This window comes from Delphinapterus leucas, chromosome 10 (assembly GCF_059928025.1).
Source record: "Delphinapterus leucas isolate spDelLeu-1000000601 "Yukka" chromosome 10, BTC_Dleu_Yukka2, whole genome shotgun sequence".
NCBI classification, from domain to species: domain Eukaryota; kingdom Metazoa; phylum Chordata; class Mammalia; order Artiodactyla; family Monodontidae; genus Delphinapterus; species Delphinapterus leucas.
The window spans coordinates 67,169,440-67,194,370 of record NC_143138.1 but is presented as its reverse complement, the minus strand read 5'-3'; the positions used below and the strand labels follow the sequence as shown (position 1 = coordinate 67,194,370).

Here is a 24,931-nt window from a genome sequence, read left to right as displayed (position 1 = left end):
CTGGGGTCTGAACCCAAGGCTCCAGGGTCCAAGCTCTGATCCCCACCTGGGGCCCCTCGTGCGTGCCATGTGTATTCCCGTCCTCTTCCCTCTCACCCTCAGGCCTGAGGGACCGCGTGCAGCCCCAGCCTGCCCCATCCACCCCGCCCCCGTTCAGCTGCCTCAACCCTTCCTCCCGCACCACCAGGCCTGTGGATTTAGCAGTTTCCACACGTCCGGTGCCTGGGGACGGACTGATTGATCTGTAACACCGAAAAAATAATAATGGCTTGATCATTACTGAGGATTAAAAGTAATCCTTTCGCTGTGGCTATTGCAACTCCGTTATTCACGAGTCAGCGGGCTGACCCGGGCCTTTGAGCCCATGGGACTCCATGAGTTCAAGGAGGCTGGAGGCTGGGGCCCTCCCTCCCTGGTCTCCCTCACCTTGGCCACTAGGCTAGCGAGCCTGAGGGGCCATCAGCCCCCATGTTCCTGAGGCCTGTGAATCCCAGGGTCAGACCTAAGTCCTGAAGGGTGTAGGAGCTGGCATCCGCTGGCCAGCGGGGGAGGTAGGGGCTGGAGAGGACAGGTCCTCAAGGCCATGGCCCAGTTTGGAGACTTCAACTAGTGTCTGTTTGGTGTTTGCAACCCTATCAACCGTGTGGCTTTTCTGTGGCAAGGGACCTGATCCGGTTGTTCCCACATGTGTCCCAGCCTCATCGTCCATGAAGTGGCAATGGCTCCAGGCCCACTCTGAGAAGGGTCTGGATCCCTGGGAAGGTGTTGGGCCACTGGGCAAGGAAAAGGGGTATGCAGTGACTGCCTGAGACTCACCCCTCAAGATGCAGCCCCAGGGGATGTTCCCTGGGCTCCCACACTCCATTCCAGGCCTGGTGCCGAGCTCGCATGGTCAGTGCTCCATTAACAGGAGTGACAAGTGTTGTTAACCATGTGTGTCACACAGTAATGTCCTCTGCGGAAGGGCACTGCCAGCTTGTGAATCAGGACCCATCAGGGGGTCGGGCTCGGGTGGGGGCGTTTGTGGTTTAGGCTGAGAGGAGGACCCAGGATGGAAAGGGAGGGGCAGGAGTTGGGCACAGGGGGGCTCCTGGGGCCTTAAGAAAGCCCCAGGATCCACATTTTGAAGGCTGCAGCTGCTGTGTGGAGAAGGATGACGAAGAGCAAGAGAGGACGCAGGAGCCTGGGCTGGGGATGATCAGTAAGGTGGTGTGAAGAACACTAAGGGTGGGATGTAGGGGCAGTGGTCACAGGGTGGAGGGGCTCATTCTAAGAGGGGGTGTTGTAAGCTCTGGTGGGCCTAAGGGTTACCCCAGAAAGGTATCCAGGAGCTCAGGAGGGGCCAGGATTGGAGGCAAGACCTGAGAGCCATCTGGGAGAAGAGAGGCCTATGGTTCCTGAAGCTGGATTATTGGGGTAGGGCCCACCCAAGCAGTCACTGCAGTAACAGGTGGGCAGAGGACAAAACCTGCAAAAAAGACGGGTGGGGGTGGCAGGAGGGTCTCAGCAATGTGAAGTGAGGGAGTTTGACTTTCCCACCCTGCCCCCAGGTCCCCCAGCCTCATAGCCTTCCCAGCATTCAGTGCTTTTGCCCTGAGGAGGAGGGGGAGCCAGGCCCAGCGGGAGTAGGGATAGCTCTGCACAGCCCTTCTAACAGCCAGAGGTGGCATCCTGCCCAGCGAGTGGAGGCTGCGGCTCTACAGGGAGTCCCACCAGGCCCCCACCACACTGTTCCACGCTAGAAGGGAGGAAAAGCTGGTCTCCCATTTCCCCCGATGGGCAGCTGCCAGGCTTTATTTTAGAATTTCCCCTCTTGGGCCCACAAGCCATCAGGCCTGGACTGATGGATGGGAGTGTTTGTCTTGAATACCAAGGGGGCAGGGCCCTCTGAGTGGGGGCTGGAGGCCAGAAGGCAGGACCCTACTGCTCCACTCATGGGGTCAAATAGGGCGGGGAGTTGGGGACCAGAGCCCCTTCCACACCAAGAGCTACTGTTTTCCTCCCCAGGCATGGTGGGCCCTGTGGAGCATACCTTCGGACCTTGGTCATGGGCTGGGCAAGGCAAATTTGGTGGTGAGGGCCCCAGCCCAACACAGAGCCCCTCTGACCTTAGGCAGGCTGCTCACCACCTCTGTGCCAGGTACCCTCATCTGAGGAGGACACGTCAAGCACGTTGTGAATGGTGACAGGTACACGTGATGTGTCCCTGGCCTGCGGGAGGGCTTGGATGCAGTAGATGATCAGTTCAGGGTGACAGTCATCATTATGATGAACAGGACTTCACTGCACTCAGCTCTGCAGGAGGCCCTAGAGGGCCAGGCTCAGTCCTGTCCTCAGGAGCCTCAAAACTTCCTAAAGGGGGACTTCCGTGGTGGCGCAGTGGTTAAGAATCCGCCTGCCAATGCAGGGGACAAGGGTTTGAGCCCTGGTCCGGGAAGATCCCACATTCTGCAGAGCAACTAAGCCCATGCACCACAACTACTGAGCCTGTGCTCTAGAGCCCACAAGCCACAACTACTGAGCCTGCGTGCCACAACTACTGAAGCCTGCGTGCCTAGAGCCCGTGCTCCACAACAAGAGAAGCCACCGCCATGAGGAGCCCGTGCACCGCAACAAAGAGTAGCCCCCGCTCGCTGCAACTAGAGAAAGCCCGCACGCAGCAATGAAGACCCAACGCAGCCAAAAATAAATATTAATTAATTAATTAATTTTCAAAAAAGACTTCCTAAAGAGACAGGATCTACGGAGGCACAAAGTAAGAATCTCTGGGTCAGGATTCAGGCCCAAAGGGTAGCGAGTTTCCAGCACCTCCTCCAGGAAGCCTTCCCTGACCTCCCAAGTTCCCACAATGCTGAGCTTCCCAAAGCACCTCAGCTAGTCCTGCCCTAGTTATTCTGCCTGGTTATGTCTGTTTTCTCCTCTGAACTGTGGGAGGGCAGGGCTGGCTCTGCCATATCTCCACACATCAGCACAGTCTGGCACTAGGTGTATTGGGTAACAAGGTGTGGGATGGACAGACGCAGCTGTGCTCACAGGCACAGGGGCCTCAGTGGAGGAGGCCACAGGAACCAGCACCAAAGGATGGACCAGGCTTGTGTGGACAGAAGGCTTAGAGAGCCCTGCTGGGAGGGGGCTCAGGAAGCCAGGACAGGGACAGTGGGGACAGGCCTGGGTGGGCAGAGGTGGGCTGTGGGCACCTCCTTCTGGGCCCTGAGCAAGCTGGGGGCAAAGGTGCATCAGCGAGGCACTCTGTCACTTGTGGCATTTCCTCTTTGGCTGGGGAAGGCCTTCCTCTTGACGCTGGGATGACACTGGTGTGTAGCTAGTAGAGAGTGTCAGTGGGCTTGGCTCCAGGGCCTGGGTCTTAATATGCCTCAGGGGTCCCCCTGCCTTCCTGTGGGCAGGAAATGTGGCTGAGCTGAAGTCCAGGGAGTCCCATGGAGATGCCACTCAGGTCTGTGCAGGCTTCACCTTTCCTGTGGGAGCCCGATGTGGGTGGGGGAAGGGCCCACAGAGCAAGCTGGAGAATGTCTGGGATCAAGGAATCTCTGAGAGTCTGGCACGATGTCCAGGGAGTCCCTGAGCCAGTCTGGCCCCAGGGACTGCTGGGGATGGAGAAGGCTTTGGGCTGGGCACAGACCTTCCTCAGTCTCTGACCTCCCTGTGCTCTGTCCCTCAGAGATTGGCTGACGCTGCAGAGAACTTCCAGAAAGCCCACCGCTGGCAGGACAACATCAAGGTAAGAACTGCAGAGCCCTCCCCAGCCCCTAGGACCTGCCCACCCGCAGCAAGGGTGGATGTGCATGCAGGGGAAGAGGGAGAGAGAGGCTGCCCAGACCCACTGGAAGGGCACCAAGGGCTCTGTGGGGTGGAGCCGGGAACCTTTGCCCAATGTTCAGCAAACATTTGAGGCTCCCCTTGGTGCTGGGACACAGGGTGCAGATATGAACCTCTCATTCCACTCCCAGCTCCCAGAGGAGCTATGGAGTCCCCCATGAGCACATAGGCTGCTCTGAAATGATGCTCCCCAAAGTTGGCATCCCCTTGGTGGTTAAGGAGGTGCACAGACTCCTTGGACAGCCCCTGGGGCAGAGAGGCCTCTTGACTCCAGGACTTCCCAGACTTTAATACACTGACCTGGAAGAGATGCTGGGGGAAAGGGACCCTATCCCCTTTCCAGACTTCCCCGAGCAGCAGCCTGTCTTCCAGAAGGCTGCCAGGCTGGGATCGGGGACCAGGCTGTCACAGCCACTAAATCCTCTCCTTCCGCCAGCAAAGCTCAGAAGGGGCTCAGGCGCGGAGCAAGTGGCGGTGTGAGAAGCTGGGAGCAGGACTCTTTTTGAGGACAGAAGGGCCCAGAATGTGGGGGAGGGAAGGAAAGCCTCATTGATCCCCAGCCTCACACCCAGGTGGCTCACATATTCAGGCAGCTTGTGTTTGATCTGGGCAAGACTGGACACACCTGCACCTTTCCTGTCAAAGGATAACAGTAAACCAGAAGAGAGACTGAGGCAGCGTTCCTCCCAGACTCAGGAAACCCCCGATGCCAAGGATGACGGAACCCTCGGGGACCAGACCAGTTGGCAGGGCTCGCTGTGTCCTCCACACCCGCTCAGGCATGTGGGCCACGCCTCCCAGTGGTCTCTGTGCTAAATGCAGGGAGAGGCACCAAGAGCTGCCCCCTGGCACCCAGGGGCCAATAAGGGGGTGGGGGAGGCCTTGACTCACTCCAGCTCTGAGCCTGGCACCTCTAGGAGGCAGGAGGGATTATTATCCCTACTTAACTGATGAGAGCCCTGAGGTACAGAGTGGTTAGACCTACCTGAGGTCACCTGTTGGGGGCAGAGTCTCACAGCTGTGCCGTCAGGTGCCAGGGGGTGCATACCTATGACGCAGGCCCCCTAAACCTGTTCCTTCTCCCCAGTCCCCATCCGCCCAGGCCACCCTGAGCGCACACCATAGCACTCTTCCTTTGCTGCCTGGTGGGTGCTGGGTGCTGCCCTCAGGGAGCTCACATGGAGTTGTGGGTAACAGATGGTCGTTTACAGTGAACACGTTAATGAACTAACGACTCCCTGGACCGATCCTCCCTCCCTGGGAGCTGGGGGCTGGGCTTTTTCTCACTCCCCATTCCAGCACTACAAACCCATCCCTGGGCCACCGTGCCTCCTCAGCCTCTTGATCAGAAATACACACAGCAGCCTCCATTTGCACTCCCTGGCCACTTGGATGTGCCCCCACCTGCAAATAACCTCACCCTGGCGACTCCCTGCAATTCCCAGCCTGAGCCTGCGCTCAAGGCCCCAGGATCTGGCTGTCCCTGCCTCTCTCGTCAACCTGCCTCCTCCCTCCCCTCCTCCTGTGCTCCAGCCACACCTCACACCTCACTCCAGGCCCGTTCTTGATCTCTCCACCCAGAATGCCTTCCGTTCCTCCTTTTTTTTTTTTTTTTTTACGGTACGTGGGCCTCTCACGGACGCGCAGGCTCAGCGGCCATGGCTCACGGGCCCAGCCGCTCCGCGGCATGTGGGATCTTCCCGGACCAGGGCACGAACCCGTGTCCCCTGCATCAGCAGGCGGACTCTCAACCACTGCGCCACCAGGGAAGCCCCCGTTCCTCCTTTTGAAGCCCAGCTTGTCTTGCCTCTTCCCAGTGAGGCTGCTCCTGCTCCCCAGCCCATCAGCCCCTCCACCTTCTGGGAATCCAGAACCCTTGGCTCCCGCTCTGTCCCTTCTTTTGTTTCTGATGTATCTGCTTCCTCCCCTCCCCACCCGGGACAGACACACAGAGCAGGCACAGGAGAAGGAATGAAGGAATCAGGAAATAAGGGAATGAAAGCCCTCGGCCTGGCTTTCTCTCCCTCCCAGTGTAGGCCCCAAACAGGAAAACGAAGAGGCTGCCTCGGCCCCAAACCTGTTTTTTCTCCCTGACTCTGCAGAAAACCCAAGATTTCCAAGGATCATCCTACTGGACCCCTGACCCCTGATTTTCAGCTACTCCAAGACAGAAACAGCTTATCGCAGGCCGAGTGGGCACCATGGGGGCCTACCGGGAAGGAAGGCCCAGGTCTCAGGGTGTCCAGGAGATGCTGAGACGGTGCTACTTGAGGACCCACTCCCTGCACACTGGGTCACAGTCCCTGCGGGACCCAGCAAGGGCTCACCCCTCTCTGGGCTTCAGTTTCCCCATTTGGCAAACGACCAGCTGGTGTCGGGGACTATCTGTCAGCTCAGGTGTGATGTGTGAAAGGGTCGGTCCACACATCAGGCCATGTAGGTGCAAGTTGGTGATGGTATGGGTGCATCTCTGGCCACACCAGCCCATAGGCTCTGGGTGCTTCTGTCCTAAGGCAGAAGAGGGCTCTGCTGGCCCCATCCCCTGGCTTGACCTGAGATGCCCCCAGCTATGGGTGTGACCACAGGGCCAGCTGGGCCCAGCCTTGTTTGCCTGATGCTCGTTGCCCACCCCCACCAGTCCATTAGTCTGCCTGTTTGTCTGTCCCACAGGTATCTTGGGCAGAGTGGAGCTGTAGGCGCCCCCTCCTTTCCAGCTGCAAGGTCAGGGCCCTTCTCTTCCCCAGGAGTGCTGAGCTGCCCAGCAGCCGGGCTAAAAGGCATCAGTGCTAATGATGGGCCCATTAGCTGACTTGCCAGCCAGCCCTGCCTGGGCTGCCAGGGAGAGCTGCCAGGGTGCAGGCTGTCCATGCCAGGGGGGATATGGGGACTTCAGGCTGCAGAAAGGATGGTGTTTTGTCCCTTGAAGGCATACCACCCACCCTTGAAACTATGTCCTTGCCAACAACGTTCAGGAGGTGACAGATAAGGAGTCATGTTCCTTCCCAGCATTCAGGAACACACCCAGTGACAAGCTTAGGCCCTTTACACAAGCCAGGCCTTCTTAGGAATACCCTTACCTCCTTCAGAAGGGCAACACCTCCCACTCCAGTTAACTCCCTAGAGCTCCTCTTTCTGGCCACAACTCTAGGATTAGCCCCCACTGCCCACAGCACCCGCCTTTGGCGCCCCCATCACAGATGGTTCCCAGTGCATGCTCCCCCAGGCCAGTGGCCCAGTGGGCTCATCTGTCTGCTCCATCTGGCTTCTCTTGGCCAGAAGCAGTTGAGCCTGACTCAGTGCTGCCCATCACCTGTCCATGTGCCCAGCCAGGTGCCCTGTGGACAGAGTGACCAGGGCCTCAGTCTTCTTATCTCTGAGGTGGGGAGGATGGCAGTCAGCAGTTCTGGGCACAGAGGAAACCCTTGACCCATGGGGCCAGACTGGAATCCACTACATGATCAGTAGGGTGTGGCCCTGCCTGTGTCAATAGCACACAGTAGGTTTGCATGCAGACCTCTGAAAAACGGGCAATGGTGTACACACATACACACAAACATACACACACACACACACAATCACACCATTGACACCAGCCCAGGGACTCGGGGGATCCTGGAGTCTGCAAGGTCAAGAGGGACAAGAGAGTGAGGGAAAAATATCTGGATGTGAAGCCATGCTCCTCTCCCTACTCCCAGGTCATGACCCCACACTCCTTGCCATGGCAAGGGTAGCGAACCTGTAGCCACAGCCCTGGCTGCAGCCCTTGGACACCACGGCCCTTGTTAGCAGGCAGCACCTCCCATGGCCGCTGTAGACAGGCAGCAGGTGCTTTGGTGCCCATAACACTTAGGGTGGATGAAGATGGCCCGCCTGCCGGACACTGTGCCTGGTGCCAGCACCTCATTGTGCCAGCATTATCTGCTATCTAGATGGCCACCAAGGAGGACCTGGGCCAGGGCATGGGTCGGGGAGGCAGGAGAGGCCATTGGTTCCAGGGCCTCAGTGCCAGCCCTAGGGCCTGCAGGAGACAAAGCCCTGCCCTGGGAGTCTAATGGGAGACATAGCTCTGCCTGGGAACCTAAAGAGAAGGCTGCGAAGGCTGGGCCAGGCCAAGGAGCCGGCTGGACAGGACAGGTGGCTCCCCGGCCTGAGGTCTGCCCCAGCCACAGGGCCTGCTGCCTGCCTCTCTGCCAAGCCGGCGACAGACGGCTCTCTCAGAAAACAGTTCTCTTGGCTGAGCTGAGCTGGCAGTGAGCCAGGGCAGGAAGGCCAAGCGTCCTCACTGGTGCAGCCGGGTAGCTGCCTGGGTCCTGCACAGGGCCCTGGTGAGCAAGCAGCAGTCAGGTCTGACCAAGCCACAGCAGCCGCCTTCCATGGCACCAAACGTAGATGCCAATTGCTACTCCCCATGCTCACCCCACTCTCACTTCCTCACCCTGCTGCCCACCTGCCAGCATCCCTCATGCTCTCTCGTGGGCTCAGCTCCAGCTAAGGAGAGTGTGTGTGTCATCTATACAACAAGGGCCGTGTGGGCCCCCTAGCCCCACTCCTCATGTGTCATATATGCACAGAAATCCACTTTGGGGGGAGGCATGTGTGTGAGTTCAGAGGGGGTGATTCCCCTCACTCCCTGCCCAGTTTGTGCAAAATGGCCCCTAAAATACCACGTAATGGAGGGGGTGTCAGAGGTGTGTTCCCTGGACGTTAAGGACACACGTTTCACCCCAACCAGAGGGTTTCTTCCACATTCAGACCCCTCCCGGGCCTGTGAAGTTACAAGCTTAAGGGGGCCACTCATGGGTTGGGTTGGCCCGAACCCCTGGAGAGGCCTCACTCCCTGTCCTCCTAGCATCATCATTCTGATTTTACAAGTGGAAAATCAAAACCCTGAGGTAAAGCCTTACTGAGGCTGAAGGGTTTAACAGGCACCCTTGCCTCATTGGTGAGACGGAGGTGACCTCCAGGAGGCCTCAAGGGGCCACAGGGACTTGTAAGGCTTCAGCCTCAGTCTTCACTCACTGCTCAGGATCCCAGAGCTCACATGTTCAGGTCAGGATTTGAGGCCAGGACCCTTTGCCAAGTCCCCTGCACATAATCGCTAGGTGGTACCACCTCTTTGTTGTGTCCCAGAGACAGGGCACTAGTGGTGGACACTGGGGCACCTGCAGCCCAAAGCAGACACAGAGGCCTTTCCAGAGACCCTCCTACCAGACCCTAACGGTCCCATCCTGCCCCGTCCCCAGCTCCACATCATATCAAACATAGTGACCACAGCTGGGTTTACAATGTATTTTCACACATGTGACCGTGCCTGCCACCATCCATAGCTAATGCCACTCTCTACCAAGGAAGGGACATGGGCCCTCTCAAGATGGGAGAGGTAGGGAGGAGTCCTGCCCACGTGTATCCGAGTCCCTGGGGCACCAAGACTGCATACAGATTCCTGAGCCTCACCTGCAGTCTGAAGGCGGGGGGGCTAGAATCCTTCTGTGTGATACATTCCCCCTGTGTCACTGATGCCACCAACATCTCATCCTCCACTGAGTCCATGAAACAGCAGGACAAAGAGACAAAGGGAGCCATTGGAGTAGCTGGACGGGTGGCCCAAGTGAATGCCAGGTGTCCCAGGGACAGCCCAGGTCAGGCAGGACCCAGGCATGGTCTGTGAGGAGAGCCCAGAGGAGGGTCACTGTGAAGGTCACTCTGGAGGCCTAGAGCCACCGACCCCTACCCATCACCCATGCCCTTTCCCGCCCTTGCAGATTTGCCTAAAAATTTGGTGAGTGAAGCCCTATGTTCTAATCAGCAGTCCTCCCACTGTGCCTGCCTATTTTCATTACAGAGGGAAAGAGCATCAGAGCCGTGTTTATAACCCCCTTTTAGATAACAAATCACATTTTCTTTTCGCCAGCGACTGTGTTGAATTGATATTTTTTCCCCTCGGTTTAATAGGTTTGTGTGTTCAGGAATGATCTTCATCAACCGAAACTCCTTATTCTGTTTGATGTAATGTCAGCTTTCATTACGCGTTTGGGTCAGAGCTGGGCCCAGGGAAAGGCTGAGCACCCTGGAGCCTGGGCCCCGGCCCTCACCCCCACCCCGGGCCCACCTGAGCTCCAGTCTCTCTGGACTGGTGGTTGGGCAGGTGTGGGAGGGGTTGGAGATGAGTCGAGAAGGCAGAATGGAGCCAGGGTGCAACGCCTTTTTTATCCCTGCCTTAGCTTCCTCATCTGTATAACGGGGTCATAGGGCTGTTGGGAGAACCCTGTACCGCAGTGCGTGTGAGGCCTAGCTGGACACAGCAGATACCTCACAGGACTGAAACTTTGGTCTTTCAGTCATCAGGAGGTGTGGTCTTGCCCAGGCATAGCGCCAGGCCTGTAGTCAATGTTCCAGAATGCTTGGACTATACCTATAGGTCCAGCCAGTGGCCTGCACCCCCCAGACCTCTGGTGGGAGAGAACCCATGACTGTTCCCCACAACTAGCCCCGGTACCGACCACCTCAAACCGTGGCCTCAGACCCAGCACCTGGACAGTCACCAAGGCTAAGTCCCTCCCTCCATGAGGAGCCTGAGCTCAGAGAGGGAACAGTGCAGCCCTGCAATCACACAGCACATGGGGCCCAGCCAGGCCCAGGCAAGGGGAGGCCCACCATGGAGTAAGTGCTGGCTCTGTGCTTGCTGTTTTACAGCCAGACCCTTGGGAGCACACTTGGTCATCACCCCCATTTGCAGACCACAAAGAAACAGGCTCCCAGTGAACAAGGGACTTCCGGGGCCATGCTGCAGGTTTTTGCTGTACAAAACAGGGCTGAGGAGCACCAGGGGAGGGTGACTCGGACAGTGGCCCTATCTTGTGTCCTGGCCTTAGGGCCTATCAAGGCAGGGGTGGGGTGGCCCCTCCTGAGCGGGTGGCACCTGATGGCACCAGATTTACCTTCTGGCAGCCGCTGTCGGCCATGCTCAGTTCTGATTAAAGATCATTAAACATGAAATTAGCCCATTTGTGTTACGGGTCCCTGGGGTGGCCGGTGATTATGATGTGCAGATGGCTGAGAACCCAGGCGGCGGGCAGGCGGGCGAGGCCAGGACACGCGGTGCTAGCAAAGGCAGGCAAGGGCTGGGAGGCAGGCACAGGGGCCGGGCTTTGTTTTCTCCCGCTCCTGTTGTGTAAACCCCCTTGCATTTCACAACAAATCACAGATAATTAATAAGTACATGCTCGTAATGAGCAGGCTTTTTAATAGAAGAAATTGGAAGATGCGGTGTCGAGTCATTATTTCACTCTTTCCCAGACTCGGCTCTATTTTTCCATCTTCCTCAATTCTCCCTTGGTACTGCCTCAGCCAGAGTCTCTGCAGATAGGCTGGCTCTAACCCTACCTCCCAGCAGGGCTGCAGTGCAGAGACCCTGATCCTAGAGTCAGGGAGCCCCAGGGGCACCGACCGGGGGTACCACATCCTCCTGGTGCCTGTGAGAGCTCCTGAGGACGGTCTGGCTGGGGTGTGGGTGGGGCATCCAGCCTGACTCATCCAGCCCTCCCTGGATGGCAGCTCTGGATGGGTAAGGGGGCGGTCTCTGCCCCAGAGGAATCTGAGGGGGCCATTCCAGGCCTTAGAGCTGGGGGTCCTGGCCGCACCTCAGGAGGCCATGAGTGATGAGGCATCTCTTGCCCACCAGGAGGAAGACATCGTGTACTATGACGCCAAGGCCGACGCTGAGCTGGTAAGTGCCCCCACCCATGCTGGCAGGGATGGGGAGCTGCCAGAGCCACACCCCCCTCTCTGGCACCTCATGGCCTCAGCTGTAAAATGAGTGTTAGGATTCAGCACTCTTCAGCATTCTGAGCTTGGCCTTGCAGAGTTGTGGCTGCACAGGTCCCCGCCCACAATTCCTTAGAGGCCCTGACCCCTCCAGGGCTGTGTCTCTGTGGCACCAAGGGGCACAGCTTCACTGTACAGTGTGGGGCGGGCCCAGCCCCATCCCTGGGCAGGGTGGTGAGGCTCTTGGACCTCCTCCCCTAGGTCAGTTCAGGTACCAGCATCGGGAGGACAGAGGGATGCTGAGTGCTGCGAGAGTAGGGGAGAGAGGGAGCAGGTGGGGAGGGCTTCCTGGAGGTAGGCAAGCGGGGCCGGGATGCAGGTGTGTTTCAGGTGAGTGCAGGTACCCTTCCCTGTGGTGAGGGGAAAGTGGCTTCCGCGTGCTGACCACCCCACAGCCTGGCCCCATGATCAGTGTTGGCCCTGGGCTAAGTCAGTCTCACCCCAGCTGTAGAGGCAGCCCAGTCCCTGCGCCTGTTCTTCAGATGAAGGAGAGGGCTCTGACTCATCAGGGGTCACCACCCCGGAAGTGGTGGTGCTGGGACTGACCGGAGAACCCAGAGCTACACTGCTCTTCTGCCTCACTGACTGGTTCACGTCTGCTTGGGTGGCCCTGTGACAGAGAGAGGTCCCTGTCACCAGAGGACTCACGTGAAAGTGTGACCATTTGGGGTGTGAGAGGGTCTACAGAGGAGACAAGAGTGTCTGAGGGTGCAGGGCACATGGAACAGACTGTTTTGGTGAACCTGTCAAGGCCCAAATTCATCTGCCTGCTTTTGAGGCAAAAGTAGTTGAACCTGGTTATTTCCTCTGTAAGCAGAGGTGTCACAACTCAGTCTCTGGGGCCCCACCTGTGCTGACTGGTGCAGAAGACCCAACAGCTAGACTCCCACTCCTGGGCCTATTGGCCTGGGGAGTTGCCTGGGGCGAGCAGGAGGTATCCAGTGGCACCAAGAGGTGGGCAGGCAGGAAGGGATTCCTGCAGAGGGTCTGTGGTACCAGGCTGGCCTTGGTGAGCCTTCAGGAGGGCAGGCAGGCAGGGCCGCAGAGAAGGAGGGGTGGGTGGGCTAAAGCAGGTGTGCTTCCCCCTTGGCTGAGCCTCCGTGGCTCCCAGAGAAGTTGCTAAAATTAAAGCTGGAATCTGAAATTCAAATGAAGAACAAACCTTTAATTAGACCCTGAATCTAATTCCTTACCCCCCTCAGCAGCGGGCTGTAATTTTAGCAATCAGTGCATTAAATATAAACCAGGAGACTGCAGTTGCCCACCGTACAAAGCCCCTGGGCGTCGGGGTGACACTGAGGGGTCTCCTTGGCCAGTCCGGTGCCCGGCCCCCTCCCTGGACTCCCTGCTCCCAGCAGCCCCCAACCCCTGGCTCTAAATCACTGACTCCCTGCCCCCAGCCCCTTGGACGTCTGCTGGGGGGCTAGGGACAGCACAGGGAGGGAGATTCACCCCGGGTGGGGCTGGGCCAGGGTCAGTTAGGCCAAAATCCCAGCCCTCCCAGCCCCGGTATAAATATCAGCACGCACACATTCCCCAACTCTCCTGCCTGTTAACGTTGTTTTGTTTTTTTAATCTTTGCCAGAGGTACAGTTAGAGATCTTTCTAGACCATTTACTTTTAAATTACCAGGCAGAAGGTGGGGGTAGGGAGGGAAAGAAGGAAGGAAAAAGTTCGCCAGCTGATAGCTTATCAGAACAGAATCCAAATGTCACATTAGTTGGGAAAGTTGGGAGATTAAATTTTCCAGCGCCCTTCATCTGCCGCTGACATTTCGGGGGCTTTCTTCTTCCGCACATCCCCCTCCTCCCAGCAGAACGTGAGTGGCTCACACCTCAGGGGCTGCCGGCTCCCTGCTCTGGCCTCCATGCTCAGCAGCTGCCTGCCCCAGCTTTACCCAGCATCCAGGAGCTTCTAGGAGGCTAGGGTGTGCCGAGGTGGGCAGAGGGGTGGCACACTGGGTGAGGGGCAATGGCAGGGCAGTAGATGGCTTGGATTTTGCTGTTACAAAATCCAATCTTGAAGAGATAGATGAAAAGGGTGTTTGCTGCAGGCCCTCCAGCCAGCTGCACCCACCATCCAGGCAGTAATTCATTCCCCAGGCCTGAGGGTGCACCCAGAGCACTCCCTGGGTGGGGAGAGCACAGCTGGCTGGGTGGGGAGGCACGATCACCCTTTCCCCAGACAGACAGCCTGGCGGCAGGAACATGAGGGGTGTGACCAGGACCCAGTGAGCAGTGGGGTCGGCCGTCACGTGAGATCCACTGGGGAGAGGAAATGAGCTGAGCCTGGTGCTGAAGGTGGTCACAGGGGCGTTGAGGGGCAGTGAGGGAACATGTGGCTGGTTCAGCTGCTTATGCTCCCTCCTCCCAGGGCACAAAGACCCCCAGCTCTGCGCCTACCTCGCGTGGCTCTCCATCTCTCCTTGCCTCCCCATCCGGCTTTTCTTCATCTTCCCCTTCACTTTCTACCTCCATCTTCCCTTCCCCCTTGCACACCTGCACCCGTGCCTGCCCACCCCCCACCTCGGCTGCGGCATCAACACTATAGTCGCAGACCCACTCCTGCCAGCCTGTGGTGGTGGGCAGGGGCGCACGGCGCATGCCCAGCCTGCCTGGCCGAGAGATGCTGTAATTGGCACCTGTCAGACGGCTGCAACTCATTTTAGAAAGTCAGTGGGGGCCTTTATAGTCCTTCTGCTAGCAGGCACCACAGACCCTCCTTCTGGATGTTACCAGGTCTCAGTGCTAGCCCCGACCCGAGCCCAGCTCTCCCACGGACTCCCCGCTCTCCAGCTCAGCCCCTAGAGCCACCCTGCTGCAGGGGGTGGTGCCCCTCCCCCAGACGGGGCTAGGGCCCTCTCCTTGGTGCCAGAGGAACTCCATGCAGGGGATAGGTGGGACCAAGTTGTGGGGTGTATGTTGCAAAGCTCCTGTGACGGGGTGCTGAGGCCGCCTTGTGATTACACAGAGCAAGTCCTTATGAGCAGGGTGCCTGCAGCCCACTCCTCTCTAGCTCCAAGATTTGCCTCCTTCGCTGATAATTGGTTTTCAAGGATGCGAGGAAGGGCTTGGTTTGGTCTTGGCTCTGGAATTTGGGTTTAGCAAATGTGGGGATGGTGGGTGGGGCAGGTGGGTGTCACGGGCTTTCCAGGCAAGGGGTCCATACCCCATGTCTCTCTGTCCCTGTGTCTCTCCATCTCTCTGTCTCTGCAGTAGTCTCTGATTCTGAGATGCCCCTATCTCCTAGATTCTGGTCCCCCTGCCTGCAGTTCTATCCAACCCCACTCCACCATTTACCAGCCCTGACACTGCCATGGTTGGGGGTCCCTTTCCACAGGACGACCCTGAGAGTGAGGATGTGGAAAGGGGGTCCAAGGCCAGCACCCTACGGCTGGACTTCGTTGAGGACTCAAACTTCAAGAACAAGGTCAACTATTCATACACGGCTGTGCAGATCCCCACGGACATCTACAAAGGCTGTGAGTGTGCAGAGTGATCGGGAGCAGCCCTTCCCACCCACCATCGGGGCAAGGCCCACTGCCTGGGCACTGCCAGGTCCCAGGTGCCCATCCACCTTCAGCCCCCTACACCCAGGGTCACACATGCTCACCTCTCAGACCTGCCCACATGCAGGCATCGAGCCACTCTCAGGCACAGCCTCACGCTAACTCTCAGCAAGACACAGAACACCGAGCCTCTCACCCCTATGCATGCACGGGCTCACACAAATGCATGCACACAACTCTCCCCCCACGTGCTGGGCCAAGTCCCCACCTGTCCCCAGAGCAGCTCCTCCCTACCCTCTCCCATTCCCTGGCCCCATGCAGGAAGGGTCGAGGACCTACCACATCAGATGGGCACAGGACAGGGAGCAACTTCTCATTCACAGACACCAACCCTGTAACACCTCCCTCCTTCTCCCTGGTGAGCAGGGGGAGGTGGAGATGGAGGTCAGGGGGATTGAGCAGAGGGTGGTTGAGATGCCAAGCTCCAGGGACAGTATAGCTTTGCACAATGGGGAAACCAGGTCACTACAGCTAGAAGGATTTGAGTCAGACATGAGGATGAACTTCCTGAAGAACTTGGGAGGTGTAGGGAGAAGAGGCCAAGAGTCAAACACTGAATGGGGAACTCTAGCTGCAGGATTTAAGGCTCCGGAGTCTCTTGGTTCTGACACAATTCTATGGGCACCTACAGGGTAGCCTCAGAATCCAAGGGGCCCACTGGGTGGAGGTTCTTGAAGCAAAGGTCCCAGAACTTCTGCGTGGACTTCAGAAAGCAGGGAATTCTCCAGGGTTCTCAGGGAGGCCCCTCCTGGGCCTTCTGGGCAGCCTCAGGCAGGAGTGAGGGTGGATGCCCCCCACACCCTACAAGGGCCACCCACAGGCCACCTGCCCGAGCCAGTCAAGGGGCACTATCACAGGCAGGCACGCTAATTAAAACAGGAACCACACCGCCCTCCCCAGTCACCCCTCACTACCCACACAAATTACATTTTATATGTTTTTTATTTACTGTGTCACTTTTAATTAAATCTGTAATCGCCTGCCTGAGGGGGGCATGGTCCCCATTTCCAAGCTCAGTGTGATCTGAGGGTGTGGGCACATGAGTGTGTGTGTGTGGTCACAGGGCTGAGCAGCACGCCCTTTCCAGGTGGGGGGCTGTAGTGTGTGCACAAGCATGTCTCACAGTGTATGCCTGAGCGTGCATGTGGTCATGGCTACCTGAAGGGACAGCCCAGCCAGGTCTCCTCTCGGCCCTTGACCTGAGTCAGGGACACCCCTCTGCCAGCAGCAGCTAGAGGGGCTCCCAGAATGGTCTGTCTGCTCTAAGCCTCTCATGTGCAGATGGGGAAACTGAGGTCCAGTGAGGGGTGGGACCTGCCAGGCAGACTCTCCCATGGCAGACAGTACTGTGTGAAACATTTGAGAGCCTGACTTTATTTTTTCCTTAAAGAGAAAAATAGAAATTGTACAACTCACTAAGTTTCTAAATTAGGAATGGGACCATAACATACTGTTCAGTAGGCACAGCCAATGCTAGAAATGTGTTTTGTTTTCACATTATGGTCAGTTAAGGGAAGCTGCAGGGCCAGAGAGAAGGGAGTGAGAGCAGAGGGGGAGGACTAGGCAGCAGACAAGACAGCAGAGGCCCCCCAGTCTGGAGAGAGAGAGCAGAGGGAAGAATGCCCCAGAATATATTGTCACCCCCTAGGCTGTGGGCTGAGCCTGGAGCATTTGTATCTTTAAATCACAGCTCTGGGAATTCCCTGGCGGTCCAGTGGTTAGGACTCTGCGCTTCCACTGTAGCGGGCACGGGTTCGATCCCTGGTCGGGGAATTAAGCTCCTGCATGCCAGGCGGCGCAGCCAAAAAATAAAATAAAGTAAAAAATAAATCACAGCTCTTCATCTGTTCTAAGGGTTTCTTCTCTGAAAAGAAGAGCAGAGCCTTTGGAAGACGTGCTCTGGTTCCCGTTTGGGGAGTGGATCTTCAGGGAGAGGTGATGGTGTCAGGGCTCCACCCGGAAAGAAAGGAGGTGGGAGAAGTTGGAGGAAGAAGTAGCCCCCAGGGGAGGGGGTGCGATACAGAGGCCTGGCAGTAGCAGGTATCCAACTCCTGCTCTTTTTTCTGAGTTTCCCACACGCAGAGACAGGTACACTGCACATGTGAGAACATGTGCCACACACACACATTGGGCAGGTTTAGGGCTGTCCTGAGTTGGGGGGCTGCGTACTGCTTAAGCCATCCCAAGTCTCTGCCCGGGTTGCCGGATGGATGGAGTCCATCCATCTGAGAGAAGCCTTGCTCTGTGTGTGGGGGGCTAGGTCTGGCCAGGGCGTCACACCTGTGCAGCCACAGAGGTTGAGGGAGGGGGAGGGTGGGGTAACTTGTGGTGGGGGGTTGTGAAAGCAGGACCCATTGGTGTCCTCCTGTAAGGGCAGAGTGGTGTGTAGGTATGAGCATGTGTGACCCTGTGCCCATGGCAGCAGTGAGGCTGCTGGGCAGGTAGGTTTGGGGGTGAGGGGATGACACATCCGGCTGGAAACACAGAGGTTAGATGTAGGTACACCTGTTGTATACCTGCATGCAGTATACAAGCGCAGGCTGTGTGTGTGTGTGTGTGTGTGTGTGTGTGTGTGTGTGGAAGTGCACGTGCCAGTGTTGCAGCAGGATCATTGCACAGCCCGTGTCCCTCCGAGAGCCCCCGCCCCCACCCCTGCCTGCTCCTGGCCCCAGTTGATTAATCATGGAGCTGAGTGGCTTCCAGCTTATCAGGTACCTTAATAGCTGAATAATTCCAGCACCATCATCGAGCCCTTAATTGCTTTCTTGTGGCTGCAGCCCGGAGTGCATGCTGAGTGGGTGAGCTCCCAGGGGACCAGCCGCAAGCTCCAGGCAGTAGGCTGGATGGGCATCCCAGCTCATAGCTCCCTGCCACCTGGGTGGCCCCTCCGCAGGGGCCACAGGCCACAGCTGCCCTGCCTGATCATGTGGAGCCTGGCCGAAGGGCAGGCTGAGCTGTTTCTTGGGATGAGAACAAGGATGTCTTCCTGGAGGAGCTGGTGCAGCCCCAGCTGAGCCCTGGGAAGTGAGGGAGACCTGGGTAGGCAGAGAGCAGGTGAGGCTTTCTAAGTGAGAGGCACATGCATGGGTGTCGCTGTGATGAGCTTCAGCGCGGGAACAGCCGAAGCGCTTCCCACCCCAGCCCCCTGCTTCCCCCCTAGCCACCGTCATCCTCAATGAGCTCAACTGGACGGAGGCCCTGGAGAATGTATTCATTGAGAACCGCAGGCAGGACCCCACACTCCTGTGGCAGGTCTTCGGCAGTGCCACGGGAGTCACTCGCTATTATCCAGGTGAGCACTAGCCCATCTCCCCAGTCCACTCAGCACCCTACCCTCCTCCATCTCCCCGCCCCCTCATCCTGGGGTGCGTGGGGCGGGACAGTCACCTTGCTGGTTGCGGGGTGGCCTGGCCACTGCTGCAAAGCCTGCCAGCAGCCCCAGGCCCTTCCCTGCCTGTCCCCAGTCACCTCCTCTCCTCCCACAGCCACCCCATGGCGAGCCCCCAAGAAAATCGACCTGTACGATGTCCGAAGGAGACCCTGGTGAGCAAGCAAGGAGGGGCTGGGCAGGGACACCCCCTCAGCTCTCCCGCCTGCTCCCCTCCATCCTGATAACCAGGCCTCCAAGCAGGGCGCAGCCAGCTCTATCCAATTTTCATTTCACACATCGTTGCCACTGGAAAATGGATCCCATCACCCAGGCAGGCCTCCCAGCTGCCTCTGCCCCCTGTCCACTGCCCGGCACTCCACCCCCTCGGGACTGAGGGATTGGGCTAGTGGGGGTTCCTGAGGGTGGGTATGTCCTCCGTGGGTTTGGCCAGCCCCTGCTGTACCCATCTGAGCCCTAGACACCCCTACCCTCTGCTCTGCCTCTCCTGCAGTACTCCCTGGCCTCCTCCTCTGCCACCTGTTCAATCCCATACGCAGCTATGACTCTGCCCTTGGTGCCTCAGCCTGGGCCAGGGGAAATGACAAGCCACTGAGGCCATGGAACAGGCCTCCTAGCCTCTCTGGATCACCTGCTCACCCCTCCTTGGGGCTGTTCACATGTTGGGGGACCAGGTCACTCATGCCATGGGCAAGGACTGTCTGCTTTATTAAATGCGGTGTCCTCAGTGCCTAGAACCCTGTCTGACCCATGCCATGGATGCTCGATAGAAACATGTTGAATTGGGCTTCCTTGATGGCGCAGTGGTTGAGAGTCCGCCTGCCGACGCAGGGGACACGGGTTCGTGCCCTGGTCCGGGAAGATCCCACATGCCGCGGAGTGGCTGGGCCCGTGAGCCATGGCCGCTGGGCCTGCGCGTCCGGGGCCTGTGCTCCGCAACGAGAGAGGCCACAGCAGTGAGAGGCCCACGTACCGAAAAAAAAAAAAAATTAAAAAAAGAAACATGTTGAATCAGTATGTGGGTGAAGGAAGGAAGAACCCACAAGGTCTCAGTGAGGCTGGCCCTAACTGAGGCTTCTCCTGGGCAGGTATATCCAGGGGGCCTCGTCGCCCAAGGACATGGTCATCATCGTGGATGTGTGAGTGAGCGATGCTGGCGGGTGGGGTGGGGGCGGGGCTAGGGACTAGAATATGCTGCTGGGGAACATGATGGGGAAGCAGCAGGAGAACACCTGAGGCCGAGCGGGCGCCTCCGTGACCCACCCCCCAGGAGTGGCAGCGTGAGCGGGTTGACCCTGAAGCTGATGAAGACATCTGTCTGTGAGATGCTGGACACACTCTCTGATGATGACTATGTGAACGTTGCCTCCGTGAGTGGCAAGGGCGGTAGGCGGGCACTCCCTCCTGCCCCATGCAACCCCTGCCTGCCCAGGCCAGCCTGAGGCCACTCACCACTCTCACTGTCCCTGCAGTTCAATGAAAAGGCACAGCCTGTGTCATGCTTCACACACCTGGTTCAGGCCAACGTGCGTAACAAGAAGGTGTTCAAGGAAGCTGTGCAGGGCATGGTGGCCAAGGGCACCACAGGCTACAAGGCCGGCTTTGAGTATGCCTTCGATCAGCTGCAGAATGTGAGCCCCCTGGGTGGGCGAACGGGTGGCCAGGGACAGGCAAGGGCCCAGGCTTGGTGACACCAGGGAAATCAAGATAGATGACCTTGTTAGCACCCAACAGGCAGGTTGGGCAGATAGCACTGTCAACTGTGGGGTAGGGGAGCCAGAGGGCCAGGCCCATTCCGGGGAAGGAGACCCACCTGTGGACCAGGGAGGGGCTGAAAGCTGCCTGACCCCACACCTACTCCTGCCCAGTCCAACATCACTCGTGCCAACTGCAATAAGATGATCATGATGTTCACGGACGGCGGTGAGGACCGCGTACAGGACGTCTTTGAGAAGTACAATTGGCCCAACCGGACGGTGAGGCTCAGCCCAGGTGGGGGCTGCCCTGACCTGGCCCGGTACAGGGGAGGGCTGTCCTCTGGCGGCCACGGCAGTAACCTCAAGCCCCAAACAGGTGCGCGTGTTTACTTTCTCCGTGGGGCAGCACAACTATGACGTCACACCCCTGCAGTGGATGGCCTGCACCAACAAAGGTACCTTGTCCGGGTGTCACTGCCACAGGGCCTGCCTGCCGTGTTCTGCCAATCCATTGGGTTGGTTGTCCACGTGTCCTTCATATGTCCAGCTTTCCAGCTGCTTGTTCATCCAGTGTCTGTCTTTCTGTATATGTGACTGGTCATCTCTCTATGTGGCTAACTTGTCCATCTGACTCAGCCTCTTTCCACCTATCTGACTGTCCATTGTTCATCTGTCCCTAGCTTGTCTGCTCCTGCATCTGTTTTCTGGTCAATCTAACTCTCCATGCAATTGGGCCTGGCCTCCAGGTGGACTCTGAATGTCACTGCCATCCTAGAATGAGGGACTTCAGGCCTCAGGCTCCTCCTTTCATCCCAGTTCTGCTTCCTTAAACCCCTACACTCACAGCCCCTTCCATGTCATTGGTCCCATTCACAGGGTAATGGCAGGGAGCACTAAAGGAACATGAGTTCAGAGGAAATGACACCAAAAAGAGAGGGAACCTAAGAGACCAGTCAGGGCTGCAGACACACCCCGGGGTACAGGGCCTCCTGTGCCATGGATCCCAAGCAGCACCCAGGCCCACCTCTGCCTCCCCTTCCCTCACAGGTTACTATTTTGAGATCCCTTCCATCGGTGCCATTCGCATCAACACGCAGGTGAGACTGTGGGGGCGCCCCTCCTCCCAGCCCCTTGTCTTTGCTTCGCGGGGTCGTGGGAACCATGGGCTGCTGTGTGATGAGAGCGCCCCCTGGTGGCTAATTGACACATGGGGAGGCAGGACAGGGAAGATACAGTGGGAGGGGCAGACTCATGACGCCCCACCCCTGCCCCCACCACCTCCCCAGGAATATCTAGATGTATTGGGCAGGCCCATGGTGCTGGCGGGCAAGGAGGCCAAGCAGGTTCAATGGACCAACGTGTACGAGGATGCACTGGTAAGGCCTCGGGGCAAGGAAGGGGTGGGGCTGGTGACCTTCCCCCCAGGATGTGCCCACAGGGTCAGGTCCCATGAGGGCCCCCTTATGGTGGTAAACCAAACAGAGGAGAAAGAGAGGTGGCCTGTCCCCACACCCCTGCTCTGAACACTCAGGGTGGGGGCATGGCTGGCCACAGGAGTCTGACCCATCCTCCTCCTCTCCCTTCAGGGGCTGGGGTTGGTGGTGACAGGGACCCTCCCTGTTTTCAACCTGACGCAGGATGGCCCTGGGGAAAAGAAGGTGAGGTTCCCCACTGGGGAAGGGCTAGTCACGCCTGGGTCTCGAGAGCTGTGCATGCCCAAAACAGGTCTGGGATGGAGCGCGGATAGGCAGGCCTCTAAACTGGACAGGGGCAGCAGCTTGAGGCCATGGGCATGGGCAGTTGGGCACGGTGGCTCCCCCCATGGAATTGAGCCTGTTGCAGACCCCCTGCCTCTGCTCCCAGAACCAGCTGATCCTGGGCGTGATGGGCATTGACGTGGCTCTGAATGACATCAAGAGGCTGACTCCCAACTACACGGTGAGTGTCTACCTGCCCATCTCCCTGTTCCGCCTCTCCTGTGGACACAAGCCAGGCTCAGCAGAGGCTGATGGGGATTCCCACACCTCTGTGGAGTTCTCCGAGTTCAGGCGGTCAGGGAAGGCTTCCAGAGGAGGTGATCTTGGGCCTAGAACTGGGATCAGCAAACTTCTGTAAAGGGCCAGATTATAAATATTTTAGTCTCTGCCAGCCTAAATACTCATACTCATACTCAATTCTACTGCATTGAGGAAACAGCCAGAGACAAAACATAAATAAATGGGCATGGCTATGTTCCAATACAATTTTGTTTGTAGATACTAAAATTTGGATTTCAAATAATTTTCACAAGTCATGAAATAGAAATCCCTCTTTTTCAATCATTTAAAAATGTAAAAACCATTCTTATCTCACAGCAGTACAGTAACCGGCAGCGGGCCAGATGTGGTCCATGGGCCCTAGTTTGTCGACCCCTGGTCCGTCACATAGGCAGGAGTGTCCTGGGTAGAAAGGAGGTGAAGGCGTACCTTGGAGGCAAAGGGAACTCTCTGGGCAAAGGCCTGAAGGTGAAAAACAGAATCATAAGCCAGGGAAGGGGCCAGATCAGTGTGGCTGACCCAGGGCCTATGGCAAAGAGAGTTTGGGACTTGGTTGTGAAAAGGTTGGGAGATGTGTGTCAGCATGCTTAAACCTGAGCCACATGAAGGCCCCAAGTCTTTGGCCTCCATCTGCAGTGAGAAAACTGCCTCAGAGAGGTAAGGGGTGAGTCCAGAGTCCTGCTTTTCTTTCCCTTACACTTGGAAGGGACACCCCAGGTAGTCCAAGGGTACACTCGTCCCCCTGCGGTCTACCAAGATGGGGACCAAGAAGAGGCCGTAGTGGGGAGAGGAGGGGAGAGCAACAGCAGCCTTGTGGGGCCAGTGGAGGTGGAGAGGTTCCGCTGACTGATAGCGCCATGAGAACCCGGGGGAGGGGCTGAGAAGGCCAAATCACATTAAGGTCCCACAGAGCTGGCCAGCATGGGCCAGGGCTAGTGCATGAGGGGCACCAGCCTGCTGGACTTGGCTTGAGAGGTAGGCTTGGGGCCGAGCGGCATGTTGGGGTCCCTGACCCAGGAAGGCAGATGGCACCCCCCAGCAGCGTGGGAGGCAGGATGAGGAAGAGCTCTGGAGCCCAGGAAATCCCTGCCCAACCCTCCAGGCCCTAAGCCCCTCTATCTATACCCCCAGCTTGGAGCCAACGGCTACGTGTTTGCCATTGACCTGAATGGCTACGTGTTGCTGCACCCCAACCTCAAGCCCCAGGTGAGCCAGATGGGTGGCCTGCAGATGGGGGGTAAACCCTGTGAGAGAAGGTCCTGACTTCCTGCCCTGCCTCCCCTAGACCACCAACTTCCGGGAGCCTGTGACCCTGGACTTCCTGGATGCAGAGCTGGAGGATGAGAACAAGGAGGAGGTAAGGAGAAGAAGAGGAGGAGGGATGGGGGCGGGCATCCAGAGCAGAGAAGGGTAGGGGCCCCACCCTTCACGTCTCTGACCCTTCCAGATCCGTCGGAGCATGATCGATGGCAACAAGGGCCACAAACAGATCAGAACACTGGTCAAGTCCTTGGATGAGGTGAGAAGGTGGCAGAAGGGGGACAGAAGGTCAGGGTGGACACCCTCCTACCCCCCACTCCACCCCAGCCTGCTACCCCAAGCACCTGACCCAGCCTCTTCTCCCAGAGGTACATAGACGAGGTGATGCGGAACTACACCTGGGTGCCTATAAGGAGCACCAACTACAGGTGAGTGGAGCCAGGCTGGGCAGGCAGGGAGGGGCAGGGCAGCCCCAGAGCCCTAGCTGCCCCTCCCTCCCCCACCCCCGTGTGCCAGTTCTCAGTGGCTGTGACCACGATCCCAGTGGGGCCCCAGCAGCCAGGGCTGCTTACTTCTCATTCCTGGGTGCTCAGTCCCAAGGGTCCCTCGCTGGCCCTTCATGAACAAGCAGCATCTCCTGGGAGCGCACAGTGGAGACATGACAGTGCATCTGATGATGGGGAATGATCCCCATTCCCCACCACCCTCTCTACATCCCTCCCGCCTTGGATTGTATCCCTGGATGTGTGCATGCAGGACGTCATCCTCAGCACGTTCACCGGCCTGCTCTCAGCAGTTGTCACAGCCTCAGAGAGTGTACTGACTGTCTTCTGCGTGCCCCAAGAGCTGGTCTCCTTCACACTCCAGCACCAGCCCATGACTGCCCCTCACTGTGATAGTGCCAGCCCTGCTTTTAGCTGGCTCTCACATGGCCTGAGTCTCTGGGGACTAAGGACCCCGCTCTCATGGCAACACCCCCACCCCCATCCCCACAGCCTAGCTCACTGACAGTATTCTGCCCCTGTGAGTCTGCTGCTGGCCAGCTGGAGGAGACTGGCTGGGCAGGTGGTGTGCTGGGGGAGGCCGCTGGGGCGAGGGGTGGGATGGGGATTTGCTTTGGGGCTGGGAGTTCTGAGGCCTCCAGGAGAGTTCAGGAAGTGGAGGGCCCAGGCCCCTAGGCCCTGAATCTCTCACAGCTAACCAGGGAGAGGTGTCCCTGGTGGTCGAGGGAGGGGATGTCACAGCCTGGGCCTCTCACCCAGCTCCAAAGCCGTGGGGAGGAGGGTGCCAATGGGGCCCGCCTCTCTCCAGCAGTGACCTG

At 58.0% G+C, this 24,931-nt stretch overlaps 1 protein-coding gene across 1 annotated transcript in view; it reads left to right on the top strand.

The window, feature by feature from the left end:
* CACNA2D2 (calcium voltage-gated channel auxiliary subunit alpha2delta 2) overlaps nt 1-24,931 on the top strand; it is a 136,322-nt gene that overhangs the window by 102,887 nt on the left and 8,504 nt on the right. The window contains exons 8-26 of the mRNA XM_089919880.1: nt 3,680-3,739; nt 11,231-11,311; nt 11,426-11,563; nt 15,001-15,142; nt 18,390-18,521; nt 18,715-18,772; nt 19,706-19,756; nt 19,888-19,987; nt 20,090-20,248; nt 20,486-20,593; nt 20,691-20,769; nt 21,362-21,411; nt 21,601-21,690; nt 21,901-21,972; nt 22,178-22,252; nt 23,482-23,556; nt 23,636-23,707; nt 23,798-23,869; nt 23,977-24,038. Of these exons, the coding sequence (XP_089776006.1) occupies nt 3,680-3,739; nt 11,231-11,311; nt 11,426-11,563; nt 15,001-15,142; nt 18,390-18,521; nt 18,715-18,772; nt 19,706-19,756; nt 19,888-19,987; nt 20,090-20,248; nt 20,486-20,593; nt 20,691-20,769; nt 21,362-21,411; nt 21,601-21,690; nt 21,901-21,972; nt 22,178-22,252; nt 23,482-23,556; nt 23,636-23,707; nt 23,798-23,869; nt 23,977-24,038 (1,676 nt within the window). The remainder of the gene's footprint in view (nt 1-3,679; nt 3,740-11,230; nt 11,312-11,425; nt 11,564-15,000; nt 15,143-18,389; nt 18,522-18,714; nt 18,773-19,705; nt 19,757-19,887; nt 19,988-20,089; nt 20,249-20,485; nt 20,594-20,690; nt 20,770-21,361; nt 21,412-21,600; nt 21,691-21,900; nt 21,973-22,177; nt 22,253-23,481; nt 23,557-23,635; nt 23,708-23,797; nt 23,870-23,976; nt 24,039-24,931) is intronic.